At 40.4% G+C, this 19,625-nt stretch overlaps 2 protein-coding genes across 5 annotated transcripts in view; one reads left to right on the top strand and one right to left on the bottom strand.

The window, feature by feature from the left end:
- The window catches only part of LOC126428472 (F-box/LRR-repeat protein 2-like), a 135,433-nt gene extending 118,664 nt beyond the window's left edge, over positions 1-16,769 (bottom strand). For 2 of the 3 annotated variants that reach the window (XM_050090410.1, XM_050090408.1), the window contains exons 1-3: positions 16,475-16,632; positions 4,304-4,458; positions 3,986-4,120 (exon numbers count right to left, since the gene is read on the bottom strand). The gene's annotated coding sequence lies outside the window, so the exon portion shown is untranslated. Of the gene's footprint in view, positions 1-3,985; positions 4,121-4,303; positions 4,459-16,474; positions 16,633-16,674 lie in introns of those variants that run through there. The other variant, XM_050090409.1, reaches the window with a different exon arrangement.
- Positions 16,624-19,625, top strand: part of LOC126428471 (activin receptor type-2A) — a 118,582-nt gene continuing 115,580 nt past the window's right edge. For both annotated transcript variants that reach the window (XM_050090407.1, XM_050090406.1), the window contains exon 1: positions 16,624-17,777. In XM_050090407.1, the coding sequence (XP_049946364.1) occupies positions 17,720-17,777 (58 nt within the window). In that variant the 5' untranslated portion in view covers positions 16,624-17,719. The remainder of the gene's footprint in view (positions 17,778-19,625) is intronic.

Here is a 19,625-nt window from a genome sequence, read left to right as displayed (position 1 = left end):
CAGACACCAGTTTCTCAGATCTCTGCAGGTGGGAACTAGCACTAAAACATGCCCTCGGTTCTTGCTACCCATCTGGCCTTAATTTACGTTAATTTCTTGTGTCTCAGCTTTTCTTCACTGTAACTGCTCTTTGCTTCCCTCCTTTTTAGTTTTCTACATATTTCATTGTCCTTCCCACCTATTTTTCACTGCCCCCTCCCACCTCTGTTACGTATGATGCACTTAGCTTCTCACTTCTTATTAACTCAAGCACGATGTCTTAATAGTAATCTCTGTCTTGCATATTGCACTGTCTCCCACCTTTAAGCTCACAGGTTTTCAAATCTTGTCTGATGCAGTCCCCAAAAATCTTCTCATCCCATATGATAAGTCTCCCCTGACCCGTGGTTCTGGATGACTTTCCCAAACTCTACCTCTTTTCCTAGACCTCTCCAGTCCTTTTCCTTCACCTTTCTTCCTTCCCCTTCAACACTTCTGCCTGAAGAAAGAGCCACTGGCTCCAAAGGCTTGCTAAGCACATCAGTCTTTCATGGGTGTGTTCTGCCATCACTTAGTGAACAGATTTTTTCTCTAGCCAATTAAATAATTTCTTCTCCCATTTGTATCTTCACCTCACCTCCTATATGTCAATCTCCTTCTCCTTCTCTCTATGTCCATTTCCTTCTCTCTTTCTCCCTCTCTCTCTCTCTCTCTCTCCACCTTCTGCTCTTTCCTTTCTCTATCCATTTCCTTCACACTCTTTCTCTGTCTGTGTCCTCCTCCCCCTGTCTCTATCCATTCTCTCCTCTCCCCACATCTCTGTCCATCTCCTACTCTCTTTGTGTCAATGTCCTCTTCCTTCTCCTCCCCCCCCCCCCCACCTATATGTTCATCGTCTCCTTCCCCCTCTTCATCTGTTCATCTCCTCTTCCCTCTCCATGTTGTCTCCCCACCCCCATTGTATTTCTTTCCAGAAAGTAAGTGTGTAAAATTGGCTGAAATCGATCCAAAGGTTTAGGAGGAGCTTTTTAACCATGGCTTTGCCCGTCCTCACACATATCACATATGCAGGGTGTACATAAAGTCTGGGAACACATTCAATTATTTATTGCACAACAACTAAACATTGTACAGATGTCATACATATTGCATTTTGAAGAGAAACTCTGAAAGTATCTCCTTTTTTTTTTTTTTACAAACATTCAATATTTGAACTATGAGTGCCCCAGCAGACATCAATACGATAATCAAATTCTTGCCATACCCGTCCCAGCATGAGATCGTCAACTGTAGCAGTTGCTTCCTGTATTCTCGTCCAGATTTCTGCTACATCATGTGGTAGAGGCAGTACATACACCAATTCTTTAATATGTCCCCACAGAAAAAAGTCACACAGAGTAAGATCTGGTGATCGGGGAGGCCATTTCATGAAACAGCTGTCCCCTTCTGTAGCACAGCCAATCCATCAGTGCGGCAGCTCCGTGTTCAGGTACCCACGAACTTCACGATGAAAATGGGGTGGAGCCCCATCCTGCTGAAAGATGAATGGAGAGTCCAATTGCATTTGAGGCATCATCCATTGATGCAAAATGTCCAAGTAGGAATCTCCAGTGACAGTGCTCTCGGTGAAGAAGAATGGCCCGTACAGTTTTCGACATGACAAGGCACAAAAAACATTTACCTTTGGGGAATAATGCTCAAATTCAATGCATTTGTGTGGATGCTTTGTACCCCAGATTTGGCAATTATGCCTGATCACTTTCCCATTAGTGTGAAAAGTGGCTTCGTTGCTAAAAATTAAGCGATCAACAATGCCTTACCCATTCTCATTCAGTTGTTGCAACTACGAACAAATCTCAAAACACTTGTCTTTGTTGTCATCATTGAGCTTCTGCACTAGCTTCAATTTGAATGGTTTTATAGGCAGCTTCTGTCACAGGACTTTCCACACTGTCACTGGAGCCATTTCGAGTTCCTGGGGATGCACAATGCACAGATTTCTTTGGACTCTTTATGAATGTCTCTTGTACGTGCTCCACATTCACTTCACTCACACTGGGATGACCGTTTCTCTTTGCCGGGCACAAGCAACCCGTCCCAACGACTTTGTTGTGCTAGTGGTAAATGGCCTTCCTTGTTGGTGGCTTCTTACCATACTTGGTTCTAAACATCTGTTGAACAGCTGTAGCACACTTGTTTTTGTCATACTCCAACACACAGAAAGCTTGTTCTGCACCTGAACTCAACTTGTTTACAACTAGTGCTGACTATTGGCAAATTACCAAACTATGCTGTGGCAGTATACATGAAAAAATCTTTCAGGGTTTCTCTTCAAAATGACATATGTATGATATATGTACAATGTTTGGTTCTTGTGTAATAAATAATTGAAAGTGCTCCCGGACTTTATATTCACCCTGTATTTAACATATCTCACACGTATGTATGTGTACAAGTCCTTCACCTGTATCTCTAGCCAATTTTGACCACCAGTTTTGTTCTCAACCAGCTCTGTGTGTATGTCGTGATATTTCTGAACTACGGGTCATACAATGATATATTTTTGCAGTTACATTCAACAGCGTATGTGAATACTGTATGCTAAATTTGTTTCAAATACAGTTATTAGTAAATAAGTAATGAATTATGAGGTAATGCCTGATGCGGAAATTTTACACCGTGAACAACAAAAATTTTGTAAGTGGTAAATTTTTTCCTTTTATCATTTTGTGGGGGGTGTCGCCAAGAAAAACCTTGTGAAGGTTTGAAATTATGTGTAAAGTTGGTTGCAAGTCACTAAGTGCTCTCATTCTGAAATACTTGCCTTAATATATTTTGGTTATTTGCATGTCTTGAGCTATGCCTTTCGTCACCCCCACCCCTTTCAGAGGTAGGTGGTTGTTACCTCCACAGCAGTTCTTTCCATATGGTAAGTGATCTGCGTAACAAGTTGAAATCATTCCAGTTGTTTGGGAGGAGAGGTGAAACATACATTCATATGTATGAATTCCTCTGAGTAAAATTATCCTGGTTTTATAAATAGTCTAAGTAATCAATGATATTGGAAGTGCATTCACAATCATGTTCTAACAATGCTTACAATGCTTTCTCTTCAGTACTTATGACTAATTTTGAAATCTGCTTCCTGAAGAAATTGACCAGAGCCTATTCATATGGGACCAATAAATCTAGTACCTGTATTTACATTGAGCATTAACATTTTCTGTAGCACTCTAAAAAGGCTTGCTTTTCAAATAAAAAGATCCATAGATCCCAGTTTATGGAATATGTAAAGATTGATAAGAAAACTTATCAACAAGTAATTCCAAAGACAAAATTGGTTAGAAACTATAGCATAATAAGCTTGTCAGGCAATAAATCAATATCTGTATGGGGATTTGTAAAAACTGAAATAGGGAAGAGTCACGAAGACCATGCTAACACTAATAACATTAATATTACTGAGTGAGGTGGCAAAGTCGTTTGACACTGGACTCTCACTCAGGAGTATGACAGTTCAAATCCGCGTCCAGATATCCAGATCTAGGAATTCCGTGATTTCCAAAATTGCTCCAGGGCAAAGCTGGGATGGTTCCTTTGAAACAGCATAACTGATTTCCTTCCCCTTCCTTGAAACATTCCAAGCTTGTGCTCAGTCTCTAGTGATCTCGAGGCAGACGAGAATTTAAACCCTAATTTCCTTCCTTCCAGTAATATTAGCAAAAAAAAACAAATTACATAAATGATTTCTTTATAAATGCTTCTCAGGCACTGAGCTTGTATTTCATAAATCAGGATGAACACAAGTATTGTACATGGTGTACAACTTGGGTTTAGTTTCGAATAGAGGCTATAAACATCAAATGTAAAATGTCACCAGGTGCAGATGAAGTGTCACTTATAACCCATACTGTTTCACAAATTGTGAAGTCCTTGGCTCACACTGCTAATTTACCATTTTTTTAGGGAATGGTCCCCCACAGAGAACAAATTTTGAAAATTGTACCTTTATTCAAGAGTGTAAAGTTGGAAAGTATTGATCCATGTCAATTCCTCCAGCATACTATAAAGTATTTGAGAGATTCAGTCAGTGTGCCGATTCTTCTGGATAGCCTGGAATTCTCAGGGAATTATATTTTACCTGGAAAAAACAGGGAAATCTCAGGGAATACAGTGTTTTTAATCTAGCACTGAAATTTAATTTTACTGAGTTTTATAAATCACAAAGTTTAAAAGAATTAATATTTCAAAGTGTGTTAATTACATGAATATTATTCTATATAAATTATTGTTGTTTAAAAACTGCAGTTAAACTACTGCTTACAGGTACTATATCTCAGCAGAGATGAAAGAAAGGTCATTGTTGAGACATCCTCATCTCCTCCAGTGTTAATTTTTCAGGAGTTTCTTCACACTGTCTTCTTCCTCACAACAGGAATACTCAGGGATATATTTTCTTTCTGAGTTTGAGTAGCCATCCTGTTAATGGAACAACAAATCACCAAGTACTTAAGTGATCACAAGCTACTGAACAGTAACAAGATAGCTTTCAAAAAGGTAGAAGCACAGAAACAGTGATGATGGATTACACAGATGAAATAGTTAGAAACATAAATAAACAACAATGTTACAGGAGTTAATTTAGATCTTTCTAAAGCTTTTGATAATGTTGGTCATGAAATACTTTTAATTAGGTTGCAAGCAATGGGAATAAAATGGAGAGAAAACGAAGGTCTTGGGTCAGGCGGAAAGCGTGGCCGGATGTCTGTGGGGGTTAAGACAACTGTTTTACAGGAGAGGAGCATCCGGGTTCGAGTTCTGGCTCGGCACAAACTTTCAACTTTTGCCGTTACACCACCACACTGGCCTGTGCGGCTGGAAGTCATGAGTTTACCATGCATTCTTTCCCTTTCCTTCCCCACCCTCTATTGCCCCAGCAGCATCATCAAGAGTGGTGTCTGTTCTGTCAGACATGTCTGATACAAGAGACACCACTCAAAAAAAAAAATTATATATATAAAAGGAAGAAAGATTAGAGCTAAACACCCCATTGATGATGAGGTCATTAGGGAAGAGGGCGGAAAAAAGGTGGTTTCAGTCATATTTTCTAACTAGATCACAGGTAGTGGAACTTGCATTAGCTCATTTTAATGAGAAAATCAGATAAGTATTGGTGCAAAAAAAAGTCAAAATAAGAGTATCACAGGGTAGTGTGTCAGCCCTTCTTCTGTTCTTTATACAATGCCTGGTCGTATTAATGTGACGCCCTGTCAAAATCCTTAATAACCAATTTTTGCAGAGAGGACCGCTTCAAGCATACAGGAAGAGAGTCAATGAGGTACTGGAAAGTGCCAACAGGAACATAGAGCCGTGTCAATGCCAGAGCTGTTGCCAGCTGCGCTAGGTTTCTCGGTTGATGACTCGTGGTGCGAACAGCCTGATTGATGTGCTCCCGCACATTCTCAGTTGGGTTTAAGTCCAGGGAGTTTGGTAGCCGGGGGATTACAGTAAACACATCCTGGTGGTTTTCGAACCATGCATGTAAATTATGACCTGCATGACACATTTCATTGTCCTGTTGGAAGATGCCATTGTGCTCAGGAAAAACAAACTGCATGTAGGGGTAGACATGATCCCCAAGGATAGACACATTCTTGTGTTGGCCCACTGCGCCATCGTCAATGATGAGATCCCCAGACCATAATGCTTCCTCCTTTGGCCTGGAAACTTCTGGCAATTGTTACAGGTTGTTTTCTTTCAGATGTTTCACATCCTGTTGTTGTTGTGGTCTTCAGTCCAGAGACTGGTTTGACGCAGCTCTCCATGCTACTCTATCCTGTGCAAGCTTCTTCATTTCCAAGTAACTACTACAACCTACATCCTTCTGAATCTGCTTAGTGTATTCATCTCTTGGTCTCCCTCTACCATTTTTACCCTCCACGCTGCCCTCCAATACTAAATTGGTGATTCCTTGATGCCTACCAACCGATCCCTTCCTCTAGACAAGCTGTGCCACAAATTCCTCTTCTCCCCAATTCTATTTCATACCCCCACCCCCAGCCCCGCCAATTAGTTACATGATCTACCCATCCAATCTTCAGCATTCTTCTGTAGCACCACATTTCAAAAGATTCTATTCGCTTCTTATCTAAACTATTTATCATCCACATTTCACATCCTGACACTTAAATCTATACTCGATGTTAACAAATTTCTCTTCTTCAGAAACGCAGCTTTCCTTGCCACAGCCAGTCTACATTTTATATCCTCTCTACTTTGACCATCATCAGTTATTTTGCTCCCCAAATAGCAAAACTCATCTACTGCTGGTAAGCGTCTCATTTCCTAATATAATTCCGTCAGCATCGCCTGATATAGCTTGACCACCTTCCATTATCCTCGTTTTGCTTTTATTGACGTTAATCTTGTATCCTCCTTTCAAGACACTGTTCATTCTGTTCATCTGCTCTTCCAGGTCCTTTGCTGTCTCTGACAGAATTACAAAGTCATCAGCAAACCTCAAAGTTTTTGCTTCTTCTCCATGGAGTTTAATTCCAAATTTTTCTATTGTTTCCTTCACTGCTTGCTCAATGTGTAGACTGAATAACATCGGGTATAGGCTACAACCCTGTCTCACTCCCTTTCCAACCACTACTTCCCCATTAAGAGACTGGAAGTTATTCGTAAAAAAGTTAATCCCTATTATGCTGTCCGTCACACAAAAAAAGAAGTTATTAATCTGTGGTGATTTCAATGTAAACTTTCTAAGTAATTCTGATAGGAAAAGTTAACTAGAGGTGTTATTAACAACATATAACTCAGAATCAGTCGTCAATTTCCCAACATGTATAGCTCAAGACAGTAGCACTCTAATAGATAATGTATTTGTTCAGAAAGCAGATGTAAAGCAAACACATGCTTTCCTTGTGGTAAATGGACTGTCAGACCATGATGCACAACTGATTAACTTACAAAACCTAACTGGGTGTACAGTTCAGAAACCATTAAGTAAAAGTGTGAGGTTGCTCAACCCGTTATTTATAGAGCACTTCAGGGTGAGGTTGCTCAACCCGTTATTTATAGAGCACTTCAGAGAAAGTTTAAGGAATGTTAATTGGGGAGGTGTATATAATGAGCCAAATTCTAATGATAAATGCAACATATTTCTTGATAAATTTATATCCCTTTTTGAACATTGTTTCCCAAAGAAAATTACTGAATGTAACACCACACACTTTTCAAAGAAACCTTGGATTACTACAGGTATTAAAGTGTCTGCAGAAAGAAAAAGAAAACTGTATGAGACAGCAAGTGTTGTGTTGGCAGAAGAGCCAACACCGTGTTACTAGAGGACGGCGAAATGTACACATTTTAGCTCACGCAGGCTGGCATGGGGAGGGAAGAACTATACTGACGTGAGGTCTGGAACATGACAAGGAATTAGAATTCAGAAAGTGGACGTAATTAGTTTGATACTTAACTTTAATCCATTAATGATGGATGTTGCTCTTGACGGTACGTGATTCACAACATTGTCTGTTCAGAATTCATTCTAATTACTGAATATGGCGCCTTGCTAGGTCGTAGCAAATGACGTAGCTGGAGGCTATGCTACACTGTCATCTCTGCAAATGAGAGCGTGTGTAGTCAGTGAACCATCGCTAGCAAAGTCGGCTGTACAACTGGGCGAGTGCTAGGGAGTCTCTCTAGACTAGACCTGCCGTGTGGTGGCACTCGGTCTGCAATCACCGATAGTGGCGACACGCGGGTCCGGCGTATACTAACAGACCATGACCGATTTAAAGGCTACCACCTAGCAAGTGTGGTGTCTGGCGGTGACACCACAGCAACAATTAGTAAAGATCCAGAAATAGTTTTACACTATAAAAATTATTGTAACACACTGAGAAAAGTTGTAAGGAAATCAAGAAATATGTATGTTAGAGAAGAAATTAACAACTCCGGCACTAAAATCAAATCAATACGGAATGTTGTTAGAAGGGAGACAGGAAAAGTAACCACTGGGGTAGGTAGTATTACTATTAAAGAGAATGAGACTGTCCTAACAAACAGTACACAAGTAGCTATTGCTGAAGTGTAAGCACAGGATGGCTTGCCACGAAGAGCAACAAAATGGGGTGTAGAATATTGTTGGTGTACCATTGTGCTGTGTGGATGCCAAGGGTGACAACTGGAGGCATCCTGATATGATAAGAAATGAAATAGCACCACAGACCACCACTTCTGGTTGTTGGGCCGCACAGTGGGTGACAGTCCGGTCGGTATCCCCATCACGGTTCGGGGCGTCTCCAGTTATGTGTTGTGTCTGGAATCTCATTGACTGGAGGAGACTTGTCTTCAGTGATGAGTCCTGCTTCAAACTGAGGCACCGATGATCAGCAAAGATGTGTCTGAAGATGTTCCGGACAGCGAAGGGATACCGACCCGGCTATAGCCCAATGTACGACCCGACAACCAGGAGTGATAGTCTGGGGTGCCATTTCATTTCATAGCAAGAGCCTTTTGGTTGCCATCTGTGGCACCCTTACAGCACAGCAGAATGTCGATGGTATTATATGCCCCATTTTGTTGCCCTTCATGGCAAGCCATTTTGGGATTACATTTCAGCAAGATAATGTCTGCGCGCACATGGTGAGAGATACTACTGCTTGTCTCCACACTTGCCAAACCCTAACTAGGCCAGTAAGGTCACCAGACCTCTTCCCAACTGAAAATGTTTTGAGCATTAGCTTGGTATTTTGCAAATTGGACATAATCTGGAATGATATACCTCAGGAGGGCAGCCACAATCGATACCAAGCCAAATGCATTAAGACCAGGAATTGGACCAATACTTTATTGACTTACTCAATTTGTGAAGCTCTTTGTGTTGAATAAATCACCCAATTTTTCTGAAACTGTAATCATTTATTATGTACATTACATCCACCGATTTCTGTCTCATTTGGATAATTCCTTTGGGGCTTTTATTTTTCTTTTTTTCTTTTTAGAGAGTACATTCAATTTGGAAAAATGAATGACCTTCAACTGGTATTGGACAGAAATGAGTTAGAATATGATGCACAATACTTTTAAAAATGCATGTAGATCAAGACTCAGACTGGAAAGACCATGTAACAAGACTCTTCAAGAGACTCATTTTGGCAAGTCCTGCTCTGCCAGTCATTTCAAAAGTGTGCGTCTCAAAAGGTACTACAGTGGTTTACATTGTTTACTTCCAGTTCCTTGTATCTTATGGAACAGTTTTTCAGTTTTTTTTTTTTTTTTTTTTTTTTTTTCGGGCTGGGTAGGGGAGGGGGGGGCTAGGGGGCTAATAGTCAGTTAATTGAACTGTTTTACTTACAGAAAGGGCTGTTTAAATCTTGACAAACAGCTCTACAAGGACACACTGCAAGTCCATATTTAATAAAAATGGTTCAAATGGCTCTGGGCACTATGGGACTCAACTGCTGAGGTCATTAGTCCCCTAGAACTTAGAACTAGTTAAACCTAACTAACCTAAGGACATCACAAATATCCATGCCCGAGGCAGGATTCGAACCTGCGACCGTAGCGGTCTTGCGGTTCCAGACTGCAGCGCCTTTAACCGCACGGCCACTTCGGGCGGCAGTCCATATTTAAAAAATTGTGTGTGCTTGTAGTATCCTCTCTATATATATACAAATGTTTATTGATGACAAGAGCTAAACTGGTAGACCAGCAAACTACTACTGAGGATTGGGCATATCACAGAGCCTTAAAATTCCAACCACATTCATTCGAAAGTTATGTTACGTAATCAAAAGTATCCGGACACCAGGCTGAAAATGACTTACAAGTTTGTGGTGCCCTTCCTCGGTAATGCTGAAATTCAATATGGTGTTGCCCCACCCTTAACCTTGATGACAGCTTCCACTCTAGCAGGCATACATTCAAACATGTGCTGGAAGGTTTCTTGGGGAATGGCAGCCCATTCTTCACAGACTGATGCACTGAAGAGTATTGATGTTGGTCAGTGAGGCCTGGCATGAAGTCGACAGTCCAAAACATCCCGAAGATGTTGTATAGGATTCAGTTCAGGACTCTGTGCAGGCCAGTCTACTACAGCAATGTTATTGTCATATAATCACTCCGCCACAGGCTGCGCATTATGAACAGGTGCTTGATCGTGTTGAAAGATGCAATCGCCATCCTCGAACTGCTCTCCAAGAGTGGGAAGGAAGAAGTGCTTAAAACATTAATGTAGACCTGTGCTGTGATAGTGCCATGCAAAACAACAAGGGGTGCAAGCCCCCTCCATGAAAAACATGACCACACCATAACACCACAGCCTCCGAATTTTACTGTTGACACTATACACGCTGGAAGATGACATTCACCGGGCATTTGCCATACCCACACCCTGCCATAGGATCGCCACATTGTGTACCATGATTTGTCATTCCACACAACGTTTTTCCACTGTTCAGTCATCCAATGTTTACGCTCCTTACACCAAGCGAGGCGTCATTTGGCATTTACCGGAATGATGTGTTGCTTATGGGCTACCGCTCAACCATGAAATCCAAGTTTTCTCACCTCCTGCCTAACTGTCATAGTGCTTGCAGTGGATCCTGATGCAGTTTGGAATTCCTGTGTGATGGTCTGGATAGATGTCTGCCTATTACACATTACAACCCTCTTCAACTGTTTGCGGTTTCTGTCAGCCAACAGACAAGGTCAGCCTGTATGCTTTCATGCTGTATGTGCCCCTTCACATTTCCACTTCACTATCATATTGTAAACAGTAGACATAGGGATGTTTAGGAGTGTGAAAATCTCACATATAGACATATGACACAAGTGACAGGCAATCACCTTACCACATTCAAAGTCTGCGAGTTCCACGGAATGCCCCATTCTGCTCTCTCACGATGTCTAGTGACTACTGTGGTCACTGATATGGAGTACCTGGCAGGAGGTAGCAACACAATGCACCTAATATGAAAAACATATGTTCCTGGCTGTGTCCGGATACTTTTGACCACATAGTGTACTTAAAATAGAGGGCAGATCTTTTGGCAAATCTGCTGCTGCCCTCTGGTCTGGAAATAAGACAGTTTAGTCAAATGTGGTGCATGGTAACTTATACACTACAAGCATCACACATTAGAGGGTGCTCTTGCCGGAGAAAGAAGCTGCACACTGTAGGGCTGTGGCCTATATGAAGACGACTAAGGAGGACCTCATCCTGCCTGTGTGGCTGGAAGGAGGTACAACCTGACATCGTTCTCTGCTTCACTTAATACAGCTTATTGCCTGCCACTTCCAGCCAATCCTTTTCCCACTGACACACGACTTTCTACCTCAATGGCGAGGCGATAGTGTGCAGTGGGACGGCATACTGAACTGAGGGTCACTACATGCCTCCTTGTCTCCTACACCCACTCTTTCATTTTGTGCAATAGCCGCTTGCCCTGGCACCCAGCAGAAAGACACCCCCTTCCCCAGCCTTTCCAAGTGGAGGCTGTTCCTGTTGTTTATGTGATAAGAACAATGTACTTGTGCACTAAAGAATAATTTGTAAAAATTTAACTTGTTCTATATCCACAGATACATTCTCATATGGATCTACAGAACTTGAAATAAATAAATAGATATGCTGGACTACTTTACTGGTTGGAACATGCATTGCACAGACTGAAGGGCACTCAGGGAGTTGGGACAGATGAGGCATTAGCACGCAAGACACATCTCACCTGCTCCAGCTCCCTCAAGACAGCGGATAACTCGGCTTCGAAGACAGTGAAGTCAGGAGGCAACTGATTCTTGAGGAGTCGATCAGGGAAAACATCTGAGCAGCAGACAGAGTACCCTTGCTTAGATCCACCATAGAATACAGCTATGTAGGTGAGATGTTCATTTAAATCGTCAGAAAATTTGGTATTAAAAACATTGGCAGAAGTGCAGTCTCTCCTGTAAATCTGAAATCACTCTGGGTCTCTGCAGAAGCCAGAGTGGCAGTTGGTTAAAACCCCAGATTTGAGCCCATACATGTCCCACACCGAGAGACTCCAGCACGCACTTGACGAAGATTCCAAATGGTCTCATTGCCCGTGGACAATTGGTAAAGAGGTGTTCCATAGCTGGATGAGCAATCGTATGGTAAGCTGAGATATGGGAGTAGTGAGGAACTTACACAGCTGACATACTATGAAAAGTTGCTGTCAGACGGTAAGCAGTGGTCTACCAGCCTCAGCACGGAGACTGGGTATGGGGCCATCATGATACCCTCACGGAGGACAGCGTCAGTGATCTTCAGGTAAGAAGACCTTGCTGACCAGTACTCTGTGCACCCACTGCCCAGCCATGGCTGTGTGAAGGCCCAATAAAACTGGACCAGACATACCCTGTCAGCTCCCCAGGACCTGTGGCTAAGACAGTTCAAGATGTCTAGCGCCTTATGGACCCTCACCTTCAGGTCCTCGAAGCATGGTAACCGCAACAATTTGAAGTAAAAAATGAGGCCCAGAAACATCACAAGCATTCTTTAAAAGTAAGAATAATGTCCCACATGCTCAATTCAGGTGAATTAAAAATACGAGAGAAAGATATAATGATCATGTACACACTTCTCTGTACAAATATAAAAACAGTATTTGCAACTGACTCGTCAAACCTCTTCACTGTATGTTGCAGATGACAACTTGCCATTGTGGTATTGGAGGAGGTGCAGGAGACTGCAAAATTTTCCACAAATAAGGAGCATTGGACAGGAATCTGTACTGGGCAAAGAGGGTGACAGTTAAAACATTGCCCTGGGAAGCACCATTCTCCTGCACAAAACTATCTGACAGCACATCTCTGACTCTGTCCTAAAAAGGCATCTTGAGAGGGAGGACCAAATGGAGATGGAGAAGCAGCCACAAAAGTCTCAGTGACAGAGCTGACTGAGAATACTGGGCCTCCAAGTAGTGTCATATGCCTTACTGGCGCCACAAAAATATCCCTAGGCAATGCTTATTCTGTAGGAAAGGCTGCTAGATTTCCATTTCTAGCAGTATCAGGTTGTTGACAGCTGACCGACATCACCTGAATCCACTCATAGAGGTTCTAAGAGGCTGACTGGTCTCATATATCCAGACCAGATGATGGTCGAACATGCACTCGTGGGTCTTTCCTACACAGTTCGTTAAGGTCTTGCTCTGATAACTGCTGGCTCATGTTTGGTACTTTCCTGATTTGAGGAGAGGTGCCAAAATTGCCTCTCACCACGAGTTGGGAAACTAGTCTGTCAGACGTAAAGAATTAAAAATTCATAAGAGAATTTCCTTTGGACTATTTGCAAGTGTTGCAGAATGCAGTACGGTATTTTGTTGTGACTCAGCACCAATCACAAGTGTTCACAAAGAGAGTGGACAGTTGTAGGAGTCTGCATTGGTGGAGCAGAAGTCCAACTTTACTGTCTCCACGGTGGCGCGGTAATGACGGAATACTGGATCCTGACCAGCAGCAGTGGTAGTCGGTGCAAAATGCTCTGCCATTGTCAGTGCAATGGCTCCTGGTGTTGTTTGGAGACACCCTGTTTCAACAATGCCACTATAGGTAAACAACTGCCTTTACTGGGAGTCCTGATGGCTGTCCATAGTGGTCTAGAACCGTTGATAGAGTCCAGGAGTGCTTGCAGTTGGAAGAAACCACAAGTCACACCCGCCTATAAGAAGGGCTGTAGAAATGATCCACAACACCACTGTCCAGCACCCTTGACACCAATTTGTTGTAGAATCTTAAATCATATTCTAAGCCAAACATAATGAGGTATACTGAACAGAACGGTCTACTCATGCCATCCAATACGGATTCAGAAAATGCTGATCATGTGAAACCCGGCTTTCACTTTTCACACATTACATCCTGAAAGTGCTGGAACAAAGCAGTCAGCTAGATGCAATATTTCTGGAAAGCATTTGACTCAGTATCACATTTACACTTATCAGCAAAAGTGAGACAGTATGGGGTATCGAGCAATATTTGTGACTAGACTGAGGATTTTTTGGTGGAAGGATACAGCAAGTTATCTTGGATAGAATGGTCTACAAATATAGAAGTAGCTTTTGGTATGCCCCAGAGAAGCATTTTCGGACACTTGCTGTTAGTTATGTATATTAGTGACCTTGCAGAAAATGTTAAGAGTAATCTCAGACTTCTCACGGATAATGCAGTTAGCAATAATGAAGTACTGTCTGAAAGAAGCTGAATAAATATTCAGTCAGATCTTGATAAGATTTCGGAGTGCTGCAAACGTTGTCAACTGGCTTTAAATGTTCAGAAATGTAAAATTGTGCACTTCACAAAAAAAGTAGTATCCTATGACTGTAATGTCAGTAAGTCACAGTTGGAATTGGCCAACTCCTACAAATAGGTGAGTGAAACACTCTGTAGGGATATGAAGTGGAATGATCACATAGACTTCATTCCTGGTAAAGCAGATGGCAGGCTTTGGTTTATTGGTAGAATGCTGGGAAAATGAGAGCAGTCCGCAAAAGAGATTGCTTACAAATCACTCATGTGATCCATCTATAACAAACAGGACTAACAGAGGATATTGAACATAAATAGGAAGAGAAGCATGAATGTTTACAAGTTAGTTTGACCTGTGGGAATGTGTCACAGACATGCTGAAGAAACTGAACCATTGACAGATTCTTGAAGATAGACATAAACTATTCCAAGAAGGCTACTTACAAAGTTTCAAGAACTGGCTTTAAATTATGACTTGAGAAATACACAACAATCCCCTAAATATTGCTCCCATAGGATTTGTGAGGGATAGATTAGATAAGTTATAGCATGCAAAGAGGCATTTAAATATAAATTTTTCCTGTGCTCCATGTGTGAATAGATCTGAAAAAGACCCTAATAATTAGTACAAATGAAACCTACCCTCTGCCATACGCTTCAAAGTAGTTTCCAGATATAAATGTAGATAAAAAGGCCATGGCCAACTTCCTGTCCTATCCTCACCTAATCTGATGGTAGATTTCTCTAATGTATCTAATATATCCTATACTGCTGTCCCAAATGGTCATAGAGTAAACAAATGAATGAAATGAAATAAAATGAATTAGCAAATATGATACAGCTAGTGTGTGGCAGGTGCCCCAGAGATTATTTATTAATGGTTACATCACCTAACAGTCACACACTTTCATGGTATGAAGCTGAAAATGAGGTTGAATTACATGTTTGTACTAGCCTATCTACAAGATCTAGGTGGTTAAGCGAAGATCCTCATTCTCAAGGAAACAAAATGTTCTTCTGTTTTGTACAAGGGCAGTTTCTGAGGTATGCCAAGAGCTTATTGTGACATTTACGAGTCCAAAATACAGATAGCTTATCTTTACCAAACATAGTCTCAGACTTTGCTACTGAAGTCCCTAGCCACTTAGAAACACAGACGGCGCAAGTAATTAGCCTTGATTTTACAAATCTGACCACATGACAAGTAATACTCTCTTCTGGTAATAACCTCTAAGCCAGAGATGATCCTCATTAAAATGCAGTTACATGGGTTACTGAACATATAGATAATTATTATGATTGTAATGGATTGTTCTGTTTCATACAGAAAAGCTAAAAGTTCTAAGCCAACCAACAGAAAAAGATATTTGAAATAAGCTTGAAAAAAGGTAATCAAAATTATGAATCAGATAGCTCCCACACTGCACTCCCCTTTCCCCAAATACGAAGTGAGTTTTACTAGTTTATGAGAAGCATTGTCGAACATGGAAAGGTTTATATTTCTGTGCTGGTACATTACTTGTTCTGGGCTGTAGGGAGGAGTGAGATTTTACATCCATATCAAACTATCAAAATTATGGTTTGCCCCCGGGCTCTTTTAATTACTTCTGGTAAATGTCTGCTCAGTCTCTAATGCCCTTGGTACCAGTATAAAGTTTAAACTTTAACATCCTTCTCTTCTTACAGATACATTAATAAAAAAAGACATGCCTACCTAGATAAATATGTAACTTATAGCAATATTTGCAGTAGCTGGTATGAAAAAATGTATTTTCGTGTTTTCTTTCCTTATATGAAAAGCATCTTTTGACAACAGGGCGCACACAGCGCTCTAATAAAGTGATACCAGACATTTTTGTTTCAGGGTATTTGAAATGAATGGGTTTTAAATTACCATACAATTATCGTTAATCAGTACATGAATGTCAAAAATCGCGAATATTTTTGATTTTATACAAAGATTAATAATTATTGTTGTCGGGATTATAACATTATCCAACAGCTGAAATTTACGCTCGCTGAAGTCACAATAGAAGCATATAAAGCGGTATATTAGAAACGAGAACTTATCGTCGAATAACATGCTACGGGTAATAATAAAAAAGGTTTTTCTCTGTGAGCCACGATATCACTCTTTCAGTAATTCAACCCGAGCACTGCTGAGCTTTCACTTCTTTCCACATTATTTAACAATTCCACAGCACGATGTACTAACCAAATACTGCCAAAATAATGATCAGAAATATTTCATTTCTGCCTTGAATAGTCCCTGAAATCTGTCAATAGTTGACGCATTGACAAGCCAATAGGCAGTGATTCTACTTAGATTTGCTTGTCATATGTGATAGCAATTGAGGGGTTTTGCTTACAGCATGACGCCATTTTGACGCAAGAATAAAATGTGGGGCTAAGTACCTTTATTTGGAGTGTCTAAACGAATAAAAAATTCTGGAAAAGTATGCGAAGGTTGTAAACAAGTTTCCTCCATTGACGAAAACACGTAGTTTTCAAGGCCACCTAAATTGATACATCGATATACTGTTGTTTACTCAGGATTACGCCGCGTGCTGCCTCTGGTTTATCTCGTTAGAAATAGGTTTTATTTTTGTGAAATGCATCACATAATTAATAAAAAATAGTCTATATCGTTGGTAATATTGACACTGTGTTGCCTTGTTATTTTAGCATCCGGTAGGCTGTAGATATGTGCAAAAAGTGTTAAGGAAAAAAAGTGCGCCATATTGCCTGTAGCAAAGTGCTGTGTTTGTCTGCAGTGTGTTGTGAAATGTGTGTTGTTTGTACGTCTGTGAAGTACTTAATGGTTTTAGAAGCAATAATAAAGTTTACAAATTGATGAATCATAATTTGGAGAAAATGTTTATACCGTATTTATACGATTCTTGCGTGCGACTATTCTGGACACATTGTTCAGTGAGATCAAATTAAATTTTTTAGCAGAGCAAGCGGAATTCATGAAGATTAGACGTAAGCGAAATGTGTAGTACAATGCCCCTGACTTTCAGCTTTTGTAAGTGCTTCGTGGAGCTGGACGTCGTTCATATTCCATTGGATGGCTATAGAATTAGAGACGAGCGACTTCATAGTCGCAGGCAGGTTAACAGTAATGCGACGTTCAGGCAGCTGTAAACAGTTTCGTGTGTTTCACACTGAAAAAGCCCATACGAAGTCCACATAGAAAGGAAAATTGCTTTCTAGTGGAAATATGTGTTTAAAATAAATCAAATAAATGGAGACTTTTGTTAAAAGATATCCTTTACTTTATATCTGTTTACCTCCGTGAGGCCTAATTTGTGTTCAGGGCCTATTTAAGTACAAATATCCCCACCGTTCAGGTATTAAGTGCCAAAGCCTCACAGAGACAGTGTGCTATGATCAATGTGACGTTAAGGCAGTCTGTTAATAGCATTTGTAAGAGCAGGACGAAAACTCGTCAGAAGCAATGGTTGGCAGCTGGTGCATCAAGTCTACATTCCTGGTCGTCGCATGCTTCTGTTTCGGTAAGCTGTAAGGCGTCTCTATGTGTACCTAATAACATTCTACTCTACCCATTCTACGTCCAATCTAGTTTAAATCTGAGATAGTTGCAAGGTGGTAGGTACTTGGTTCAGTGGTGTCAAAACTGTGCAGTTTTAAATGACTGACAGTACTATTATTTGCAATTTTGAAATTTGTTTGAAGAGATGTTTCGCAGCGGAGACGTTAATGCTGTGCTTTCAGTGTAAGCCTTTAAAAAAAAAACTGCTCAAATGGGTTGTTAAACGAAAGACAACTTGTTGGATGCAGAAGTTTCTTGCTGCTTGTTGACATTGTTTACTATGTCAGTTCTTTGAAAATATAACAGTATGAGTTCTCCTAGAAGCAATGAATATCAGACTTGTTTCTGTTTTTATTTATCAAGGGCATTTGTAATCATTAAACGTGTTTCACTAGTAGGCCTGCTGTTGACATTGTGAAGACTGTATATTTAATATGGAGTGAATGTAGACCTTTGTGTATGTCACAGATTGTTCTGTTACCACAGTCTTTATTTCGTTTTCACACAAAGTTTTCACCTTCCAACGTAACGTAAACATTGGTCCATGCTACGGAACAGCCTCACATTACAGTCAAGATTTCGAGTGGGGACACTATCACACTCTAACCCTATTCAAAAGTAAGATTTTGTTAAATGATTAATATGAACAAAATTATCCAGGTGAATGTGAGTTGTTTGATATCGACTCACAACTAGTCCATATAGGTTCATCAAACATCTAAAAGTCTAACCTTGACTAAAGGAAATTTTGAATGTTTAATATGATTTAGTATCTGCACAGGTAAGTAACAAGCTACATGTCAAAAGATTTGGAATCCAATCTTCAGTTGGCTCTTAGGTTGTTGGGGCACTTAATGCACCTTTAATCATTGGATGTCTTTTCTTGCCTGAGTTGAAAGTTGCACCATGGTTCAAGTCCTTTGCCACTGTAAATGCATTGTTGAATGATAGGTAAGCCAGTGTGCAAGTTGGAGGCAAGGAAGCCTTTCCTACATTCAGTAAGAACAGTGCCTACCAAAGCATGATTGTGTTCAGTCCAATCTTCAGATTATGTTAGTGTTACTATTGATAACTTTCAAATCTTTTAAAATTATTCAAATACTAGTACATCAGTACTTTGTTTTAAAATTAGTTGCCATCATCAGAAGCTATAGCTATTGGACATAAACCTCTATCCATACATAACTTCACCTCTTTTAATAGATTTTAATATATCCACCTAAATAGTGAATGTGCTATAATAAGCAAACAACTGTTCAAAAATATGATTAAAGGGTTGGTGCCTTTTGTACTGTTGTGCAAGACACGAATTTGTAGAGATTGTAAATGGAAAATTGGAACTGTTGTTTACATACAATATAAAGTGCCTGTCATTGGTATAATTACAGAAGCAGTTGATCATAACTGCATGTCTGTGGTATTGTGTAGTTTTTGCGCATCAAGATGTGATCTACAGAATACTTTATGTGAATGAACTAATGATTGTTTTGTGGCCACTAAAGTATTTTTAGATTCTAACTAGAACTACCTGTGCACACTGCTGTTTTTATTTTAATTTAAAATATTGAGAAACTCAAATCAAGGGCTTGTGATGTCCATCTATCTTTGAAATTACTTATGTAACATGGTGACAACATCTCACACCACCACACTGTCTGTATTGTACATTGCATCAGGACAATAAATTTTTCGTTTGCACACATAAGACGTTGATCATTATGCTTTGACAGCCGGTGGGGTTTTGCAGTTTGTTTTCCTGGCTGCCAATTTGTGGATATAGCATTGACATATTCATCCTGAAAAAGAAAAT

The sequence above is a fragment of the Schistocerca serialis genome, chromosome 12 (assembly GCF_023864345.2).
Source record: "Schistocerca serialis cubense isolate TAMUIC-IGC-003099 chromosome 12, iqSchSeri2.2, whole genome shotgun sequence".
Taxonomy (NCBI): Eukaryota; Metazoa; Arthropoda; class Insecta; order Orthoptera; family Acrididae; genus Schistocerca; species Schistocerca serialis.
The sequence above is the reverse complement of the archived record's forward strand: the minus strand, read 5'-3'. Positions and strand labels throughout refer to the sequence as shown.